The 20,516-nt window shown below is 37.6% G+C and overlaps 1 protein-coding gene across 1 annotated transcript; it reads left to right on the forward strand.

Annotated features, from left to right (window-relative positions):
* The first annotated feature begins 828 nt into the window (after nt 1-828).
* AKAP5 (A-kinase anchoring protein 5) lies at nt 829-15,590 on the forward strand. Its single transcript, XM_072428361.1, has 2 exons — nt 829-922; nt 11,258-15,590. The coding sequence occupies exon 2, from the start codon at nt 11,383-11,385 to the stop codon at nt 12,913-12,915; it is 1,533 nt and encodes a 510-aa protein (XP_072284462.1). The 5' UTR covers nt 829-922; nt 11,258-11,382; the 3' UTR covers nt 12,916-15,590.
* The last annotated feature ends 4,926 nt before the right edge of the window (nt 15,591-20,516 follow it).

Raw genomic sequence — 20,516 nt, forward strand, 5'->3', positions numbered from 1 at the left:
ATAAACATGTTCCCTTTAAACCAGTGGTCACCAACCAGTGGTCCATGGATACATTTTGCATTTCTTTAGTAATACCAAAGACAATGCAACTAATGATAATAGTCACAATAGTATCAATAGGATCAATGAATCAGAACCTCCACAGTCCTCGTCAGGCATTAGGAAGATCATTACTTTACAAATGTATTTATCTTTATAAAAAAATTCATAATAATGGTCCGCGGGATTTAAAATCATGAATTTAGTAGTCCGTGAGGTCCGGAAGTTTGGCAAACACTGCTTCAAACCAACCCAGCTTGTCCCCATGCCCCTATCAACCTGTAGGAATAATCTATAGAGAAGGCTATTTAATGTACAGCGCTGCGTAATATGTTGGTGCTATATAAATCATATATATTATGATATATAATAATAATAATATTAATAATAATAATAATAATAAAAGGCTAATAGCTGGGCTTTGAGTTATTTTGCTGATATAGCATCCAGTAAACAACACAACGGCAATGAATCACCTGTCAGAGATGTTTCATGAACACAGATGAATATGTCACTTCTGTGCAATTTATTTAATTTGTTTCAAAGAGCACAATCAATTCCCGGCTGCAGCATAATGTACTCCCAAGCAATGTCACACTTTTTTTTATTTTTGCTCCTTGCTACAATTGCAACCCACTCTGTTACTTTGTGGGGGCTCATTATTAACAACTTTGATTTTGTCATTGTGAAACAGAGCTGTCCATCATCCCAGTTGCTACAGCAATGACCAATCACAGGCCTGTGTGTAGGAGTTTCCATCTGGCTCTGAATGCAGCATGACCTGTCTTATAGAAACAAGCACAGAGAGAACACAGAGCTTGTGCAAGGATGACACTGGTCCAGCCTGGGAACTAAGATTTGTAAGTTCACAAGACAAAACAAGGTAATTCTATTTTTATAAATCTTTCTTGATTAATAGCTTTGCAGCTTGCTGCTTTTTTTTTCTTTTTTTGCTTGTAGCATATAGATTTGTCATAGTGGTATGGTGTTATGTATTGTAAGCACATTATGCTGCAGGGTTGGTGGTACTCATAGATGATCAAGGCAAACAGCAATGTACAAAGTGCAGTAACCCATGAAAACCATCTTTCACACACCTGCCTTTATTACCCTGGGCTCTGATTGGTTGGAATGGATTTCGGCACACCGCTTTGGTCATTGCTACCTTAAATATTCACGGTGCTGCATTTCATTACTGAGCTGTAAATTATATATATATCACATAACAAATGTTTCAATGCTTATACATTTTGCTACATATACGATTTTGTCATTACCTGCTTTGGCAGATAGCTAATTTTCTAAATCTTCCAAAAAAAGTCATCACGTGTATTGACCATGACATAGGAAATGACCGTGTAATAGATTGGAATCTGATTATGATTAAGGGAATATGTAAGAATGTGACCTTTGCATGAGAGTCTCATGAGATTGAGGCATGAAATAGCCTCTGCAATCAATTTAATGCACTGTGAGCACTAATCAAGGTTAGTTTTAAAGACGGGAGGGCATTACTGATTGCGTTACGCCATCAATGTTTTAGGGCAAAATAATGTTTTTAACTAATTCATGCACGTCTGTAATCGTAATATTAACACCAACGTATGGGGGTGGATACAAAATTGTCACAATAATATTTTATTAGTAAGATTGGTATTATTACATAGTGCCATCATATTACGCAGCACTGTACAAAGTCCATAGTCCTGTCACTTACTGTCCCTCAAAGGAGCTCACAATCTAATGTCCCTACCATAGTCATATGTCATTAATGTAGTTTAAGGTCAATTTTTTTAGGGAGAAGCCAATTAGCCCCACTGTACGTTTTTGGGATGTGGGAGGAGACCCACGCAGACACGGGGAGAACCTACAAACTCCATGCAGATAATGTCCTGGCTGGGAATCGAACCTGGGACCCAGCACTGCAAATGCCTGAGTGCTAACCCCTGAGCCACCTGATTCCATTTAAAGGGGTTTTCCCTTTAGTGAACACTCATGTTATATGATAGGCAGATGTCCGATGGGTGGTGCCCACCTAGTGGGAAGGCAAGCATAGGTGTTTTTAATATTTAAGTTAGGAAAATGGGTAATGTTTTTAAAGCTGGACCCCAAACATATATATAGGATATAAATAATTGCAGCTCTGTGTTTATTAAAGAGGACTTCCTAATAAACAGACTTCCTATCATAGCTTTCTCCCCACCTTATAGAATTACTTTTTTGCATTGTGGTGCTACCCCCACTTTTCATTCTTTTCCTATGCATGGATGATGTAACCCTTGGCTGGTCAACCGCAGTCATATCACAGGACATGCGGATATGCTGTCCTGAAGCCTCCTGAGATGAACGAACCTTAGAAGGCCTCAGGATCATCTTCTTGATTTCTGGGAATCTTGAGTATGCAACCCAGCTCAACAACAGGAGAAAGTGGAAGTTGGAACTGAGATGCCAACGCAGGACAGAAGCATGCAGCAACAAAGCCATCATGTAGAAATGTGCAACATGGGATTAGATGGACATGTCTGTCTAGTATTGAGCATACAACAAAAAAACAAGGGTGTTAATGATTTTGAGAGGGGTATTCCTCTTAAATGCATCATTACATGTGTATTAGTAAAAAGTGTACCTGAACTTGACTTGGTTCTTGCTACACCATGTATAACAGAAAGGAGAAGGAGAAACAGGAGCCAGTGTGCTGCAGTGCTAATGTTGAAAGGATGGGAGAGCAAAGTGACAGAATCATTAGAATGCTGCTTCTCCTTTCACTATTCAGTCATAAGTTCAGGCATAGACAGGACCTGCATGTGTTCTGTTAACTAGAGCAGAGACAAATTAGGTTTCCTGCCCCTCCAAACATTCTGTGAATTTTACAACCAAATGAACACAAATACAGACCCATTGGCAGGTGAAATTGATCTTTTATCTGTATTCAGTGTATTATCTGGTGTTTAGCTTTACAGTTTACTTATTATTATTATTATTATTATTGAATCCCAAGACTAATATGATTGTTATTTGATATAAAACATTATTTCCTCCTTGTGTTGTATTTATTGCAGGAAATAGTATATTTAGTGAGCAATCACTTCTCATTGGGCCTGATTTCTTAAACCTCTATAAGACAGGAGAAGATAGACTATCATGGGAGAACCTGGAGGATGCAGCAAACCTGGAATGGATTTCCTAAAAATCATTTGTTATTATTTGGCAAATGTTTTCAACCCTGGACCAGATCCCTTCCAGGTTTGCTGGATGAGCTATGATAGTCTATCATCTCCAGCCTTGGAGAGCTTTAATAAATCAGGCCTATTGTTTGCAATAATCCAAAGCAGTCATTCTCAACCAGCTTCCTCTAGAAGGTATTGGGTTCCTTGAATTGTGATTGACTTCCCATTTCATGATGTCTGCATAGTCATGGGACCAACACCTCTTGGTAGAGCCAGCTGCATGGGACTAATGATTTTTTACGTCGTCTATAAACGTAGTATTTTAGCCCAGTGGCCACCAACCTTTCGGACCTCATGGACCACTTAATCCATGGAATCTGGACTGCGCATGCGTGGGAAGCCGTGCTCAAAGGGATAAAACTTCCCCCCATCATGATGTCAGAACCCGCCCATAGAGTGTGTTGTGTCCATACGGGGGACATAGCCAGTGCGCCCCCCAGAGAGTCCTTCTCTTGACCCTGCTGTGGGACGCACCGGCACAGACCACCAAAATTTTCTCATGGACCACTTGTTGGTGACCCCTGTTCTAGCTAACTTCGATAGGGGGCATTCTTTCCACTGGCCACCAATGTAAGAGGCTTTTTTCCCACTATCCCCTAATAAATTGTTTTTAGAAGCGATTCCCCAAGACCTGAACATAATTTTGGGGTTCCTCAGGAGTAGAAGAATTGGAAAAAGCTGCTCTAAAATGATGTAAGCTAGAATCTAGTTGAATATATTACTGCACTTTGCACATAATCATTGCTTTATTGCACAGCCGTATTGAACAGACTTTGTCTTTAAAGAGTTAAGTGCTTGTGTGCCAGTTCAATTCCGTTACATATGTTCACACTGTTTGAATATGCAAGCGGGTCAAGAGAAAACAGCCTCTTCTGAATTGATTAATGTTAAAATGACATCCCCGCAATAACAGTTATTAATTCTGAGGCATCTTTCTTATTTTAACAAAATGCTTATGACAACTCTTGGCATAGATAACTAACCTTGAGCACTGTGTTTTAATATTAAGTGATATGCTGTTGTATTTTTCTTTTGTTGGTTTTAATATTTAAAGTAGAACAAAGGCTTCCCATAATAATATCTCCTGCAGAATTTATCTTATATTTGTACTTTCAGTGTCTCTACATGTCTGCAGCTGAAGAAAATGTAATACAGCTTCCTGTGATGGGGTGGTAACAATGCTGCACCGTATTTAAATTCAGAGCTGAGTTGCCACCCAAAAATAAACTATGACTGCTTTCAATGCAATGGAATAAAAATATGTAACAGGGGGCATGGTTTTCTGCATTAACATTGCTGATTCACAAGCCTATAGCTTGTCAATCAACTCCTAGCCACGCCTAGTCCCACCCACTGCTTTCTAGATTGGCAGCACCGCCTCTGCTGTGGAACCCCTCCCACTGGGAGCTGCAATGCCTGGAAGCTGGAGTGTGTGATATCCATATGAAGATTGGACTCAATCTAGGAAGGTCAGGCAATTTTTTGGTTTAAATGAGTCCTTGTGCATCACATAGTAATTGGATTTGGGGTTTGTTTTGACTACACAGAAGCCTTTAGTTGTCCTTTATATATCTTGGATTCTTCATCACGGTTAAAATTGTCCTAATTATTTTTCCTGCTGCTTTCCTTATTATTTTTATTTGGTTTTACATTAGTCCAGATTTCTTAACATTTTTATTTTTTATGGACTTTTTTTGTTGCGCAGTATGTCAAGGTGACCTATATTAATGAGAAGAACAGTAAGTTGTTAAAAATAAAGTAAGTAAGTTAAAAACTGTTCAGTTTTAAAACTTGTTAACGGGAAGATGTGAAACTAAAGCTACCCATATGTCAGTGCATGGCATTATTATTTCCCAATGGCATTGATTTTGATGGGTTTAAATGTATTAAAGTCCAAAATGTTTCTTTGTTGGAAAAGAATGTGTAAGGTTTGTAAGTTATCACTACATAAAGTAAGAATAAATGATCTAATGGGTAATCCTGTTGTGATGACTAGGTGCTTTGGAGAAATCTTCTATTACTTCCTGCTATATTTTTTGTAATAGACTGACACTGTAAGATTCACACCCAAGGTCACCTTGAAAAAACATGGGCACTGGTATACTGTTTGTATGAATCACGGCAACTGTATGACCTTTCTGTTTTTTGGAAATGTTTCTAAGTAATAGTGTATTGTTTCTTGGCTGTGACATATGCACGGTGCTGTCTAGGCTTTTATCTTTATTAGCTTACATCATTTTATAACATGAAATAGTGCGAGCCAAAGCCTCATTTTCTAAAGATCATTTATTACGTTGTCAAGAAGCCTGTTTTTTATTGTATGTATTATACTATTGCATTAGCTGCACACCAACCTATTATATTATGGGCCTTTTGTAATGTTTCTGGTAAGTAACCTTATTGATATTTTAGTAAACATACATATGATAGGTATACTTAAACAATGCTTGGTAAAGAAAAGTCACCACCTGGATTTAACCAACATTAAGTAAATAGGTAATGGTTTGTTTGTGTTTAAAAAGGCTGAAAATGGCAAATTGACCGTCTCCGTTTAAAGCATACCAGCAAAATATATTTCAGTCTGTCTAGAGTAGAAAATTTGCTTGTGACCCTAATGGGGTGATTTTTCCCTGATATCCTGACATCAGGCTAAAGAATTGGGGTAAGGTCACAAGAACAATAAGGCTCAAATAGCAATAAACTCTAATTCTATTCTAACACAACTTGTATTTTTGTTTTTGGCATGTGTTGGTGTTTTTTTGACACTTCCTGTCCCAATATCTCCGAAAATTTCCCCAACATGGACACAGACCCCACATACTGGGCAAAATAGAATGCCATTGCAATGTAGGTAAGTGAGGTTAAGTGTGTTTGAGGTTGAAACTATAAAATGTGAATTTTTGCCTAGGGTACCATGATGCTCCCCTGGCATCCTCTTCCTTCTAACACTCCTTGCTGTGGGCAGATCCTTGGTGTCATAACTTAGAATGCAGGACTGCGGGTTGTAGGGCATTACATCAGAGCCTGCAACTGATAGATGGAATGCATTAGAGAAGAGGTACAGCTGCACAAGAGATGGAAGTCTGCAAGAATAATGCAATATATTAAATAAAATCCATCTTTATCACAGCTCAAGCCCTTTAGAAATAATATAATGCAGGATTCCTGGCAGAGAAGGGTTGCAACAGGTAAATACACACTGAATATTAAACATAACACACTGACATAATAAGCTGACTCCCTAATGACTAGAACAATAGTACATCACTTTAATATAACTGCATACATGAATATGTAATTAAGTCAACTTGTTAATAATTGTTAAAATCACATTCTTTTGAGGCAGACAATTATTGTAATTCAAGGTCTGCAATGACATCAGGCAAGAACAATCTTATCGGGAAATGTTTGTTAGAGCCATTCTTTATCTTAGGGAGGCCTAGAACACATAACAATTTAGAAAAAAAACAAATTCTTTTACAGTGAAATTATGAAAACCTACTTACGTCTTGTATAAAGAGAATCTGTATATCTATAGATAGAATAAGCATTGTAATACTGGGACAACATGTGACCATTTTTTTACTTTACTTTTTTCCTTAACAAACCTAAACATCCTTAACACCCTAAATAAAAATTAGCATTTCACACTTGCAGTGCAGGGAAATTCAACTGCTAAAGTTTTGTAGGCTTTAAACTTTAACCATTCCCTATTCAAAACGTCTGTTAGGTTTGTATTGCTGTCTGTGCTGCTAATGGAGATTTACTTTTCTTTTCTGGTGTCAAGTATATCTCCCAGTATAATGCCACTTATTTGGGGATTTGTCCCTTTTTTTCTTTTCTTTCTTTCAGGCCATTTCATGCTATTGCACTGGAAAGTCATAGTATGCAGTTCAATGCAGTGCTATTCATTATAAATGGCACTCCAATGCACCTTCATAATGCAGCTGTGTTGCGACAATGCAATAATGTGATAGACTGTCTAAAATAGAGCAACTTTTTTGGTGCATTGAGCAGCCATAACATTTATTGTATTAGGGCAGTTTATTTAGTGTGGGTAACTGAAGCTACATGCAGCAACTTGCCCCCTGACCACATGTTAAAACAATGCCAAACTCCTGCTCATTTTATTTAAGTGAATGTTGGTTTTGGGTTGCTTGGTGGCTGGCAAACTGGCAGTTATTATATATATATATATATATATTATTATTATTATTATTATTGATAATAATGATAAACAGGATTTATATAGCGCCAACATATTGCGCAGCGCTGTACATTAAATAGGGGTTACAAATGATAGACTGATACAGACAGTGACACAGGAAGAGAGGACCCTGCCCCAAAGAGCTAACAATCTAGGAAGGGTCTTCTCCACCTGTGTCACTGTCTGTATTTGTCTGTCATTTGCAACTCAAACCTTTCTTTACCATTACTTATCTCACATAGTTGGGAGACATTGACTGGTGCCCCTTCACACAGGAGCTGCCAAATGAACATTAACAGGGACAATGTATCCCCTCTGCCATGGTTTTGTGCTGTGTTTGAGATTAAGAAAATTTCCATTCTCCTCCCTTCTAAGTGTTTGGTGCCATATTACACTGGAAATAAGTTATAATCATCATATACAGAAATAAAACCCAGATAGAAGTTTTAACACTTCTCACTTTATCTATATAAAAACAATGTTGTTACTGGTCCTTTGGAAATGGAAATTGGTTGGTAGCTTTAGATTCTTTACAGAAAAATAAAAAGTGCTATGTGACTGGGCTTCCTCTACTCTCCCTCCTCCTGGTACCATGGAGCATTTCTCCCCTTTCCCCAATGTTTAGAACCATTGGTTTACTGACATTGGCAAAAAGGCACACAAAGTTCTTATGCATAGCTTGGGGTTTTAGTACATTGCATTACCCCGTATTTTTTTCATGCAATAAGATAGCCCATGGTAATGTATGGTTATTTTGTGGGCCTGATTTGCGAAAGCTCTCAAAGACTGGAGAAAATAGACTGTCATGGAAGAACCTAGGTCATCCAGCAAAGCTGGAATTGATCTGGTCCAGGATTGAAAACATTTGCCATCAAAAAACAAATGATTTTTTAGAAATCCATTTCAGGTTTGCTGCATCGTCCAGGTTCCGCCATAATAGTCAATCTTCTCGAATCTTGGAAAGCTTATATGTATATATATATTTAGCTATATTTAATAAATCAGGCCCATCGAGTTTCTGTGCATTGTGATGTCCTTTCCTGCATGTGTGTCGCAGCTGGGTTGGCGTAATGCATTGGGGTGCTATTTAAATGTGCATTGATGTGTGCTGTATTAACACAAACAACCACAACACAACTTAGCAGAGAAATGTGCTTTGGCCCTACTGTAAATATCTATTTTTAATTACTTACTCATATCTCAGTCTGTTTTACCATTAATGTGAAAAACTGTTTTAAAATAATCCCTAATAAAACATTCTGGCTGGTGTGTGATGTTAAAGCAGGAGGTATTTGTTAAAATATACTTGTTTAGGATAGACAGGAAACCAGTGCAGCATTGCTGTGAACAAATTCAGCTTATTGCTAAAATACACAGAATCCAGTGGGCCGTGGAAAAAGATAATTGCCAGGTTATGGGCATTAGAACCCCATCCCCAAACTAAGAGTATTAGAGCTTTATTTAGCACAAAGCACTTATGAGCCCGGGGAAGCAGTATAAATGCTTCTCTAGAAAGGTGTTATTCTCAAATACTGCTTTTTGGAACAGTGCAGCTCAAACGCATGCAAGCAAACACAAAACCTGCTTTGCCTGTATCTAAGGACCTTCTACACACAAATAAACACAATACAAGGGTGGTCAAATGCAGACCTAAAATAGACATCCACACAGCATAATAGAAACAAAATGGGAATTTTCTGATTGCACAAAACAACACAAGCTCTAACATAAGGCAGCAACAAAAACAACATTTACAGTTTGTGTTTCCCTTGCTTGTTCAGATTTGCTGGATACCTCTGTGCATTCTTTCTATAACTAAATAACTACAGAGAGTCACAAGATTTCCCACTGTTCATGTACTATGCATCCACCTCCTCTTACACTGCGGGAACATGATGGCATAATATGCAGAACATTGCTGAATACGGCAATGTAAGTTTTAGGTTTTGACATATAATAATCACAAAATATGATTAAAGACCAAGCAAAGCGGAACCTGTATAGAATCTGGGGTTCCATAAATAAGAATCATGTAAAACTTTGCATGTCATGAACAGTGGTCGTGTTGCACTGGGCTTGCACTGTTTTATATGTTCTCATGACATCATGATAAAAGATTATATGATTTGTTAGTACTGTAGTTGGTGATGCAGCTAAGCATTGAAAGTAAGAATTTTTAACAAATGCAACAATTGGAACCTTACAGTCAAGAGAATGTATGCATGAAAAGTTCACTATGCAAAGAATACTTGATCACGTGCATGGAATTCTAAAAAAAAAGAGGATTTTTGTTTACACAGCTTAGCCAACACAGCTTAGCCAGATGCATGTAAGGCTACGTACACACGTGCAATAATTGATCCCTTTCAACGACAAATGACTGCACGATGCATGAATGAGCGCTATACATACAGCACCGTTCTGTTCTATGGAGAGGGGAGGGGGAGAATGACAGTTCTCTCCCCTTCACTTCCATTACAATAGTTCCTCGTCTGTGGATCCACCAGGACAGTCTTTCCGACGATGGACAATGAGCACTATACACACGCAAGATTTTCATCCGATATCAGCCTTGAGCTGATTATTGTACGAGAACTATTGCACTTGTGTACGTGGACGTCTAAGACTAATACCCCTTGTAAGGCGATAAGTAACTTTACATGGTGAACAGCCCATATTCCTTTGTTAAAAACCCCATTGTGTTAGGATTTCCGGGTGTAACACAAAGATTGTGTTAGGGCCAAGTTGAAAAATACATTGAAGTTTGGCATTGTTGGTTTGTTTTTTTATGTATTGTTAAGGAACCCTAGGGGAATGGGGTGGAAGATGCACCATATCATACTTCCTCAGTGGTATAATGAACGTTAATGAGAGCCAAATGTAAAGGAACACTTACAAGTGTGTGAAATGTAGGAATATTTTCCACCCACAACCAATCTCTGAGATTAAAGAATGAAGTGGGTATTGAGTTTCTGAAGGTTGTTTGTTAAGGTTGCCAATTTGGTAAGAGGAGGGTGGGAGGAATGTTAAAGAGGTAAGATTTGCTTTAGGTTCTATCATGTCCAAGATATTTTACCGTTGTAATGTCCTTATGTCATTTGCATTTTCTATAACTACTGGTAAATCACTTCAACTAAAATAAATATATTAGATATGGGGATACTGGTGAACAGTATTTATTAATGCATTTATATGTTCCTCAAAGACTTTAATGATAAGATCATATTGTTCGAAGTTGTAATATCACCTCTTGATGCCATAGTGTCCTTCAATTTTTGCACAGGGGACTGTTTCAGTTCTTTAGCTACTTTCACCATAATGTAAAATAAACAGAAAATGAAAGGACAAGAGAGTGAGTTTGATTTATTAATGCTCTCCAAAACTGGAGATTTTTATAAGAGAACCTGGGTGGTTCAGCAAACTGGGAGTGGATCTGGTCCAGGATTGAAAACATTTGCCAATTATTAGCTAATATTATTTTAAAAAAACATTACAGGTTTCTGGATCATCCAGGTTCGGTCATGATTGTCTACCTTTGATAAGGCCCAGTATGTCTTGCAATGGTGCAACAGACCTGGAATGTCACGTAGTCTTCTCATTATCAAAATCCCCAAGTGATATTATCTGGAAGATGTGCCATTCAAACCATCATAATCAAGAAAAACTGATTACATTTGCTTTGCCTGACTCATTATTAAGTAATTACCCATAAACCTGTCTCGGCAACATATGGATTGTTGATATAACTGACCAATATTTTTCTGTCCTTTTGTCTTTTTCTTAGGGTGTGGTGATATTCTTTGGAATGGAAAAGATCCAAATGCAATATAAATTACTTAAAAGCAGATTGCTTTTCTACAGCTAATGCAGATCTGACGCAAGTTTTGGCAGCTCTCCAGTTATAATAAAATGTCAGGATGTAAAGTAGATACTACTGACTCATCTAAAGAAAAGCTTCACTCTCAAACAAGCAGTGGCAAGGGGCAAAGTGATCCAGTTGGGAAGTACTTTAAAGGCTACTCCTCAATGGTGTTCCTGAGGAGAGGTAAACACAAAAGAAGACAAAGCCGAAGCAACCTTTCCAACCTTTCAAAGGAATTACAAGAGAGTCAGAAGAAAACCCCAAATGTTGCAGCTAAGAAAGGTGAGGTTCTGGGTTTTGAAGAAGTCTCCAATGAGTTTACCTGTGACTCCTCCCTTGTGGAGTCCTACCATCTTAATACAACAAAGGAGGCCAAGTTTTCCTTCCGAAAACTAGAGGATGGCACTTTTGCCTTAGAAACCAAACCCTTAAATGAGTCAGAAAAATCTGAATCTGGAATGAAGAGATCTTCAAAATCTCGTCACAAGAAGGGGCGTTACTCACACAAGCCATTAAAAATTTGTTTCAAAAAAAGAAGTAAAGCCCTTCGGAAGGCTTCTGATTCCAATGACGACTACAAAAAAGAAACTATACCACTTTCAGTAAATCAAGAGGACATTACTTGTGCTACAGCCAATCTAAAAGAAGATTCAGTTCATTCAACTGGTAAGACCTGGGCAAATTTTAAGAGGCTAGTAACTCCTAGAAAGAAATTGAACTCCTCTTTGAAAAGACAATCTCAACTCAGTGCTCGACACATTGAAACTAGCACAAGTGGTACTTGCAGGGCTTCACAAAAGAAAAGGTTCTCCAACCTTAGGATTTCATGCATGAACTTTTCTAGAGGAAAGCGGTCTGCCAATGTAACCTTAACGTCAGAAGACCCACTTTGTACGATAGATTCATCAGAAAATGGTGCAATGGAATCTGGAGCTGACAGTGAAAGAAATGATGAAGTTTTAGCAGCAAAATATAGACTTCAAAGATCTCTGGATGTAGAGAATAGCAAAAGTGATAGCAACCTTGATACTTCTACCGAAGAATGTCCAAGATCTGAAAACGATTTGGACCAAAACGGCAATAAGAATTGTGAGCTTGATCCTCTAAACAAGCATCCTGACCAAAAAATTGGTTCTACTCAAGAAAAAAAAACGTGTAGTGGTGAAAAAGATCTTAACCTAAAAACAAGTTTTAAAAGGCTGTCTCGGTCCTCTGTTAAAGGGCAAGAGCTAATTTGTAAAGCTTCTGTAGATTATACAAATTTACAAAGTTCTGGAGTAGTAAATGGGCCTGTAGTAAATGAAGACTCATCCATCTTTGAAGATAACATTCACCATAAAACAGAAAGAGAAACAGATGGTACAGATACCGATAGTGAAAGTGAACTCAACACACTGTCTATGGTCAATGACATTTCTGGTCTAGTGGACCCAAAATCTGATATTTACGAATTTCTCCTAATGAGAACAGCCGCTTCTCTTGTTAGCAAGGTTATTCAATCGTCTATTCAACAGATAGCTACAGAAGATGCTTTACTTAACCATGTCCCATGCAAAGCCTCAGAAAGATTCTATATCTGAAAAGCAAATAGCATTAAACTGGATTGTGATTATTGTTTTTTTTTACCTTCACCTTGATGATCATTATTTTATGCCTCCAAGTTTAAAGTTAATCCTGTTGCAAATCTGGGCAATGTATTTTGGAATATTGCATAAACATAAGTCATCTCTAGTGATCTAGTGATCTAGTTTGTGTCAAGATGTTCAGTAGTAGATCTGAGGACGGTGGAAGTCTAAAGTAGCTATAAAACCAAATTCTAAAACTTTAGCATCTTAACAAAAATCTAAAAGTAATATTTTTTTTAATGTGCAGGCTTTTATTCATTTTTCAGACACTTTCTATTGTAGGGTGACAATTGTTATTATGCTATCAAATGCGATCTTGGTAGATCATATTAGCGGCCATGCTGATGTACATTGCACAGACTTATAGACCAGAAGTGACTGAAAGGGGCTTCTTGTAGCAGTCAGGTTTGGTCCTATTTTGCCCCTCAAGTCTTCCTATCGGTCTTTCAAAACAATAGGGAGACTCAGCAGGGGCACAAGTTCAAATTGTACATGAGAGTTGCAATTTATATATACTTTCAGCTTCCTTCATCTCTGGATCTTCTGATCATTTTGACATGTGGTTTTCTTCATATGTTCAATTCATATTTACCAAGTGGCTTGTTCACACATATGTATATTTTCCTTGCCGTTAGACACAGGTGTAAGCCATGCACTGACAAAAGTTATTATAATGCTGCTGTCAAAAATGGACAATCTCAGTACTATTTTGTGACTGTTTTAAAGAATCATTCTTATCGAGATAAAAATTGAATAGTAAACTTATATGATATCATGGTCTCTATATTTGCGGCTCTTTTGGTTGTCAGCCCCCCCACCCTCAAACCTGAGGGTCGTTTTCTTAGGCCCCTTCTATGTTTGCAATGAAAAACCATGTGGTTGGCCTCTTCTGCGTGCATAGCAGACTGCTGCAGTGCACCCAAGAGTGGCAAACCACTCTGTAGGTAACATATTGCATGCGGTTGTGGCTGTGTTTGCAGTTCTTCCAACCATGTGGCAAAGAGTGACTTGTCAGATTTTGAAACTGCACTATGATCTGCCATTGTCACAAGCAGCCATGTGCATCTGTGTGCAAAAAATGGTTCTCATCCTCTCCCATTCACTTAAATGGTGAGAGTTGGGAACACGTTTGAGTCTGTAGTTTACAAATAATACTTCTAAATGAAAATGCACTGTAATGCACACTCAATGATCACCCAAGCAGGATGATGATATAATGCAAAGAATAGTGAAGAGCTTTTGCCAGAGTTCTGAACACTGGGAATCATGTATCAAGAAGAATCAAGAAGATTCTAGAAGAAATTGTAAATTCCAAGCATATAAGGTATCCATAAACAACCAGACAATCGGAAGGAAGATATAGCCCTTAAAAAAAAAAAAAAAAAAGTTAAACAAACAAGAAAAAAATGTTATATATTGTTATTTTCCAATCCATAGATGTGATGGCTTCTGTAGCTATTTTAGAACTATTTTTCAGAAGTACAAGTAATACTTTCTTCTGGGAAAGTGTTCTTGTTATTATTACACAGTATTTATATAATGCCAACATATTACGCAGCAAAGTCCATAGTCATGTCGCTAGCTGTTCCTCAAAGGGGCTCACAATCTAATGTCCCTACCAATGTATGTTAATCTATAGTTTAACGTAATGCAAGTGAAGGGGGAGAATGCGCAGCAGGGTCCCGCTCCAGCGTTCCCCCTCCCTTCTCCATAGAGCAGAACAATGCTGTATGTACAGCACTCGTTCATGCATCATGCAGTCCTTAGTCGATGGAAAGAATCGTGAAAGATCCTTTCCAATGACAATTATTGCACGTGTGTATGCAGCCTTAGCGCTGCAAACGCCAGAGTGCTAACCACTGAGCCACCATGCACCGTGTTAATTCCTATGAACTAAACTAGAAACAAATAACAATGTTATCTTTCCGCTGAAAATTACTAAACTCCCCATTCTCCACCTCAGGAAGCACACTTTATCAGTTATTGTTGCACAAAATTATCATCCAATGGAAAGAGCAAGTAGAGCTGGGAAGTAAGCAATTGCGGGGACAACGATAGCAATTCTCAGGTGGCATTGGCTGTTAGCGTTCCAACACATTAGATCACTTGGAACCTTCTGTAAAACTTTGGAGGATGACTGTACCAACACTAGATTTTTCACACTAGACAATCACAATCACAAGTGTTTCTGACAACAAAAATCTAGTGTGTGTGTGGAGCTTAATGGAGATCAACAAAGACAGACATGCTGTGTTTCTAGTCCAGCAATTTTGGCAACCATGGCTCCCACCATACATACAGTAGAGTGGGTGTTGTCACCCAGGGACCAAAAGTGCGTTGTTCTCAGTATTACTTAATGAAATGAAGAAAAAAAAACCTAAAAAACTAATGCACTCACCTCATCCAAGGATAGGAAAACTTTAATATATATCACACTAAAGTTTTTGGATTAAGATACCTTTAAAACTATATTAACCTGCTCTTCAAATCATAGAAACTATGATTAAATTACTTGTAAATGATCTATGTTATTTAATTATTTACTATGATTTTATTTGTACGGATTGCTGCCTTCAAATAAATGTAATAAATATATTGATTAAATATAGTTTGGTAGGTTTTGTCTTCAAGTTCAATTTTTTTTTCATAAATAGCAACAAGCTATAGTAAAAGTAAAATTCTACATTGTTCATATATACGGAGAATGTACCATAAAAATGGAAAAAAAGGAAATCTGCAATAAAAGTAAAAAAATATATAACTACAGAATAATATGTTTATGTCCCACATGCATGACTTACCTGTTACAGGTGCAAGCAGCCCTTATGAGTCCATTGCCAGTTTTTGTAATGGTTTTTACCGTTATGATAGATGATATATGCCAAAGGTCTACATTTCTCATCATCTCCATGTCCCAGCCTGCTAATTCTACAGTGATACAGCAGTAGATGATGTTATTACTGTGCTTTCTCTTTTGTTGAGCAAACTGTGCCATGTAAAAAGCAATAAATGCATTTGCTGGTCCACCATAGTTGGAACATTTGCATATAGGATAATATTCAATGCTCATATTAGGACTGATGTAAAATATGTATAGTAGCACTATCCTTAAAAAAATAACATATATATTTAAAGAATGTTCATGTTTTTAGTCCAAGGGTGCATTTACTGAACATTCTATACCAGCAGTTTTAACATTCTTTCATTTGGAATTCCTAACATAAGACTCTTCAACAGCCAGAAGTATAGCACAGCAAGCTTTTAGGAGAGGATTATTCATTCTGTAGCTTAAATATCATTAGTTATAAAAAGGGGAAAAGAGAAATACACAATTTCAGAAGGTTGAAATTAGTAGGGAAGCTTTATCTAAATAAATGGAAAGAACAGTCCTGTGCCAAACATAAAGGTGCAGATGGGTATTCATAACCAGGGAATGTATTAAAGCATACAGATTTAAATTCATAAAAACCTATATTATGCACAGCAAATAAAAACTTATTCAATTAGAAATTTATTGCAGTGTTATGGATTTACCCCTCACCATCAGCTGACTTGGAAATATTATTATATTTGTCTGTGAAGCTTGTTAATTTTGCCATGGGGTTTGCAATGCAAATAAGTGAATATAATACAGTTCACTTAAAAATTTTACCAATTAAGGTGTTCCTTCCTACTTCTTCATTAATAAAGTACTTTATTTTCATAGGTGCCCTTCCCATGTTCTCATTCCCTGCCTTGCTGAGGATAAAATAGCTCCTGGCTGGCCAACAAAAAATTTCATTTTCAAGAGTGGTGAAAAGAGTGATTTGTTTGATAATTCACAATGTGGTGAATTTACATTGCTTACTTTGCAAGTTAATACCCAAACACCGTAATTTTAAATTTATATGGAAACAGGTCCTAGGGGAAAGAAGTCTTTTTATAAAGCAGAGAATCTGACATTCACTAAAACATTCCCTGGTGTGGAATCATAGAGGTAAATGTTTCAATAGCAGTAATTGATTCTCCACCAGGGAATGCTTCAGGAAATGTCAGATTTAGTGCTGTATAAATAGACCCTAAAGTGGAAATTAAAAAGTCACTAGAGCCTTTTAAATTGCATTTTGTAAAATATACATTAACTTGGATCAACAAAGGTCTCTTCAGAATATTTAAGCTTTGCGATTGGGTTGAAAAATTGAGATGTATTTTCACCAAAACACAGATTTCTCCAGAATAAATTCCTGCTGGGGGGGCCAGAGCCGCGGACCACATCCCCCGTACAGATCCCGGGCTCAGGGAAGTGGGCGGGTTGTGTCTCTGGCCATAACCCGCCCACTTTTCTATCGCAGGCCCAGATCTGTGATGGGAGAATGGGTGGGTTCAGGCATCATGATGTCACTATGAAGGAGGTCCGGAGCCGGTAATTTTAGTGGTCTGCAGGACCAAAAAGGTTGGCGATCACTGACAAAGAAAGGTTGAAAAAAGGCATAAGTCCATCAAGTTCAACCGCTAGGGAAAAAAACATATCCCAGATATAAAACCCTATGGACATAGTTGGTCCGGAGGAAGGCAAAAAAAAAAACCCCGGGTACAATTTGCTCCAACAAGGAAAAAAATTCCTTCCTGATTCCATGAGGCAATCGGATGTTCCCGGGATCAACAGTCTGTTATCTTTACTTTAAAGCTTTAATACCCAGTTATATTCTGTGCTTCTAGAAAAGCATCCGGCAATCTATAGTACATGCTGAAACTTCCTGAGGGAACCTTTTCCACATTTTCAATGTAATATTACAGAGCCATGGGTTTTGTTTTCACATGTTATGGTGAATGCACAAGCACTTACAAACATGGCATAGTGCCTGTACTGGAGTGAGGAGGTTTTGTTAGGTTGTTCTTTTAGAAATAAAATCCTCTGCTATGTATTGTTTCAGAAATGGTGGTATTAAATGTAATTTCACTCTCATGTGAAATGTCAATGTAAAGAACAATACTGTATTAGCTTTCCTACTTGTCATTAGAACAAAGAAACTGCAATTATATCAACCACCATTCAAGAAAAAATGGTCCAGAAAGGAATGTCTATTGTCATGTAAATGAACCCAAAGACATTTGTTTATAATGTGCCAAGAATAATACAATATGAACAATTTGTAAAGTAGGCATATTTAAAAAAAAATAATACATATATACATATAAATTATCTTTTTTATTTTTTCTATTTTGACTATTAGGATTAGATAATATCAGTGACTGTTAAATGTAGCTCTGAGTTTGGAATAAAAGCAGGCAAGTCTTATATTGCAGAAGGGACAGGCAATGTCCCCTTTACAATAAAATTAACATACCTGCTTTATTTAATTTTCAGGCACCCATCCTCACATGGGTGCCACCATCTTCCTTTGCTTATTTGTTAGGTGTTGGATCTTTGGCCATTTACATAACTTCATTCAGTCCCAGAAGCACCGGGGTATATTCTGGCACATCGCACTGAGCATAGAAAGGAAGATTGTGAACAGACAGGTAAGTATGTTCCCTTACCTGCCTGACCCTTCTGCAATATAAAACCCTCCCTACTTGCAATTTAGTTCAGCTTTTACTCATAAAAGGAAAGTATTGGTGGATGGGGGACATGTTCACCCTGGAAAATTATAAAGAATATATATTGGGCTGATAACTTTGAGTGGAGGCACCTCAAATAGATCCCAATCAGTGACAGTTCACATACTTTATAGTGATTTTCTTTCAGCTTAGACTTGACCCTTGCAGAGAGAAGAATTCTTCCAACACTGACTGCCTTTGTTACTCCGCAATGTCATGGCACCGAATATGGAGAGCTGCAAAGGATGCTGATGCTTAAAGAAGATCATAGCTGAAAAATGTATTGTGACAAATTTGTAAAATATAGTTAAATGATATTTAAATAGTTAAAGGTTTATTAGCATTATTGACAGCGTATGCAATTTAGTATTTTTAAAGCCAAGTTCATATTATTTTCACAGAGCAGCAAGTTCATAATATACTGTCTTGGCTATTCATCCCTTACATGAAATGGGCAATTAATTGTATTTACTTCCTAGGCTAATTTTCTCATGGCTTATGTTCTCTAAGGGCCATGCAGCATTGCAGATTTATAACACATATCAATGTTTGTTTTCATTTTGCCTGTGGATTTACATGCAATAAATAAACAATTAGTGCTAATAAAACTGGTATTCCAGCAATTGGTAAATGCCAAATTATTACACCACCAGAAAATGTCTCATACATCTCAAGGACTCTTTTAGTGAGATAACTGATTATTAATTCCTGGGTCTGTACACCAGCTGTGGCCACTATTAGGAGCTTCCATTCTCACTGCTATATTTGTTATTTATTATTATGGAAACAACAGAAGAAATTAGAAAACACAGGGGCCCCTAGAAACACTGAAAGCTCCTGGGTAGACAGAAACAAAATTAAAATACAGAAAGCTATTCTATCATTTTGCTCTCATTTATCAAAAACATTGCACAGGGCAGAAAAGCTGCAGATCGGACTGAAGCCTCCAAATACATTCTGCACATATTGAGGAAAAACAAATCATTTAATTTAAGGGACACTCGGTTGTATTATCCTGTGTTGAAGCAGGTTTCAGAGCATAATTTAAAATATGTCTCCTAAAAGTTTTGGCACAGACTTGTAGGGTTTGTTATACTAATGTACACTTTATTTGGCCATTCCCGCTTACCGAAATTGTAAGCGAGAATGGCTGCTGCATTCATTGATCAGCTCTGTGTGCGATCTCCAACACCAGAAGTTAAATGGGGACAAGTTTCCCCATTCAAAACCTCTAGTGTTCTCTGATTGGCTGAGGAAAGCTTTTCTCAGCCAAGCAGGGAGCACTAGAGGTTTTGAATGGGGAGAGTTGTCCCCATTTAACCTTTACTGCCGGGAATCGCAAACAGGATTCCCAGGGCTGCAAGAATGATTGCAGTCCTGAGAATCCACTGCAATCCAAGGGCACTGGAGGTTAATTAACCTCTAGTACCAGGGATCTTGAGAACGGTGTGCGATCCCCAGCACTAAAAGGTTAATAAACCTCTACTGCCCCCGGGATTGCAAACAGGAGGATTTTCAGGGAATCCTGCGATTCCTCCTGGTATAATTTCCTCGAAAATTTCCTCGGTTTCACGAAATTGGTTCGAAATCGGAAGTTCGAGGAACTTTTCTCGGGAATGCCAGAGGCATTCTTGCTCTTCCCTAGCATGGATAAAAGATTAGAATATTACATATTTATCAATTGGTGAACCTTACACATACATTGAGCCTGTGTGCACTGAAATTGTAATAGAGGTAGCAGGGCATTGCAAGACTTGCAAGGAAAATAGTAACAGACTAACAACTTTATACACTGCCTAACATTTCAATGAGCCAAAACTGACCTTCACAATTTGATAATAAACCCCTTGATAAGTCCTACAAGTGCCCCACTACCCCAAAAAAAGGAATTGTCATCAAAATTCCATAAATGCAGCGTTTTTAAAAACTTTTAACATTGGGGAACCCTTGAAAAAACTTTCAGGTCTTCAGGGAAC

This window comes from Pyxicephalus adspersus, chromosome 12 (genome assembly GCF_032062135.1).
Source record: "Pyxicephalus adspersus chromosome 12, UCB_Pads_2.0, whole genome shotgun sequence".
NCBI lineage: Eukaryota > Metazoa > Chordata > Amphibia > Anura > Pyxicephalidae > Pyxicephalus > Pyxicephalus adspersus.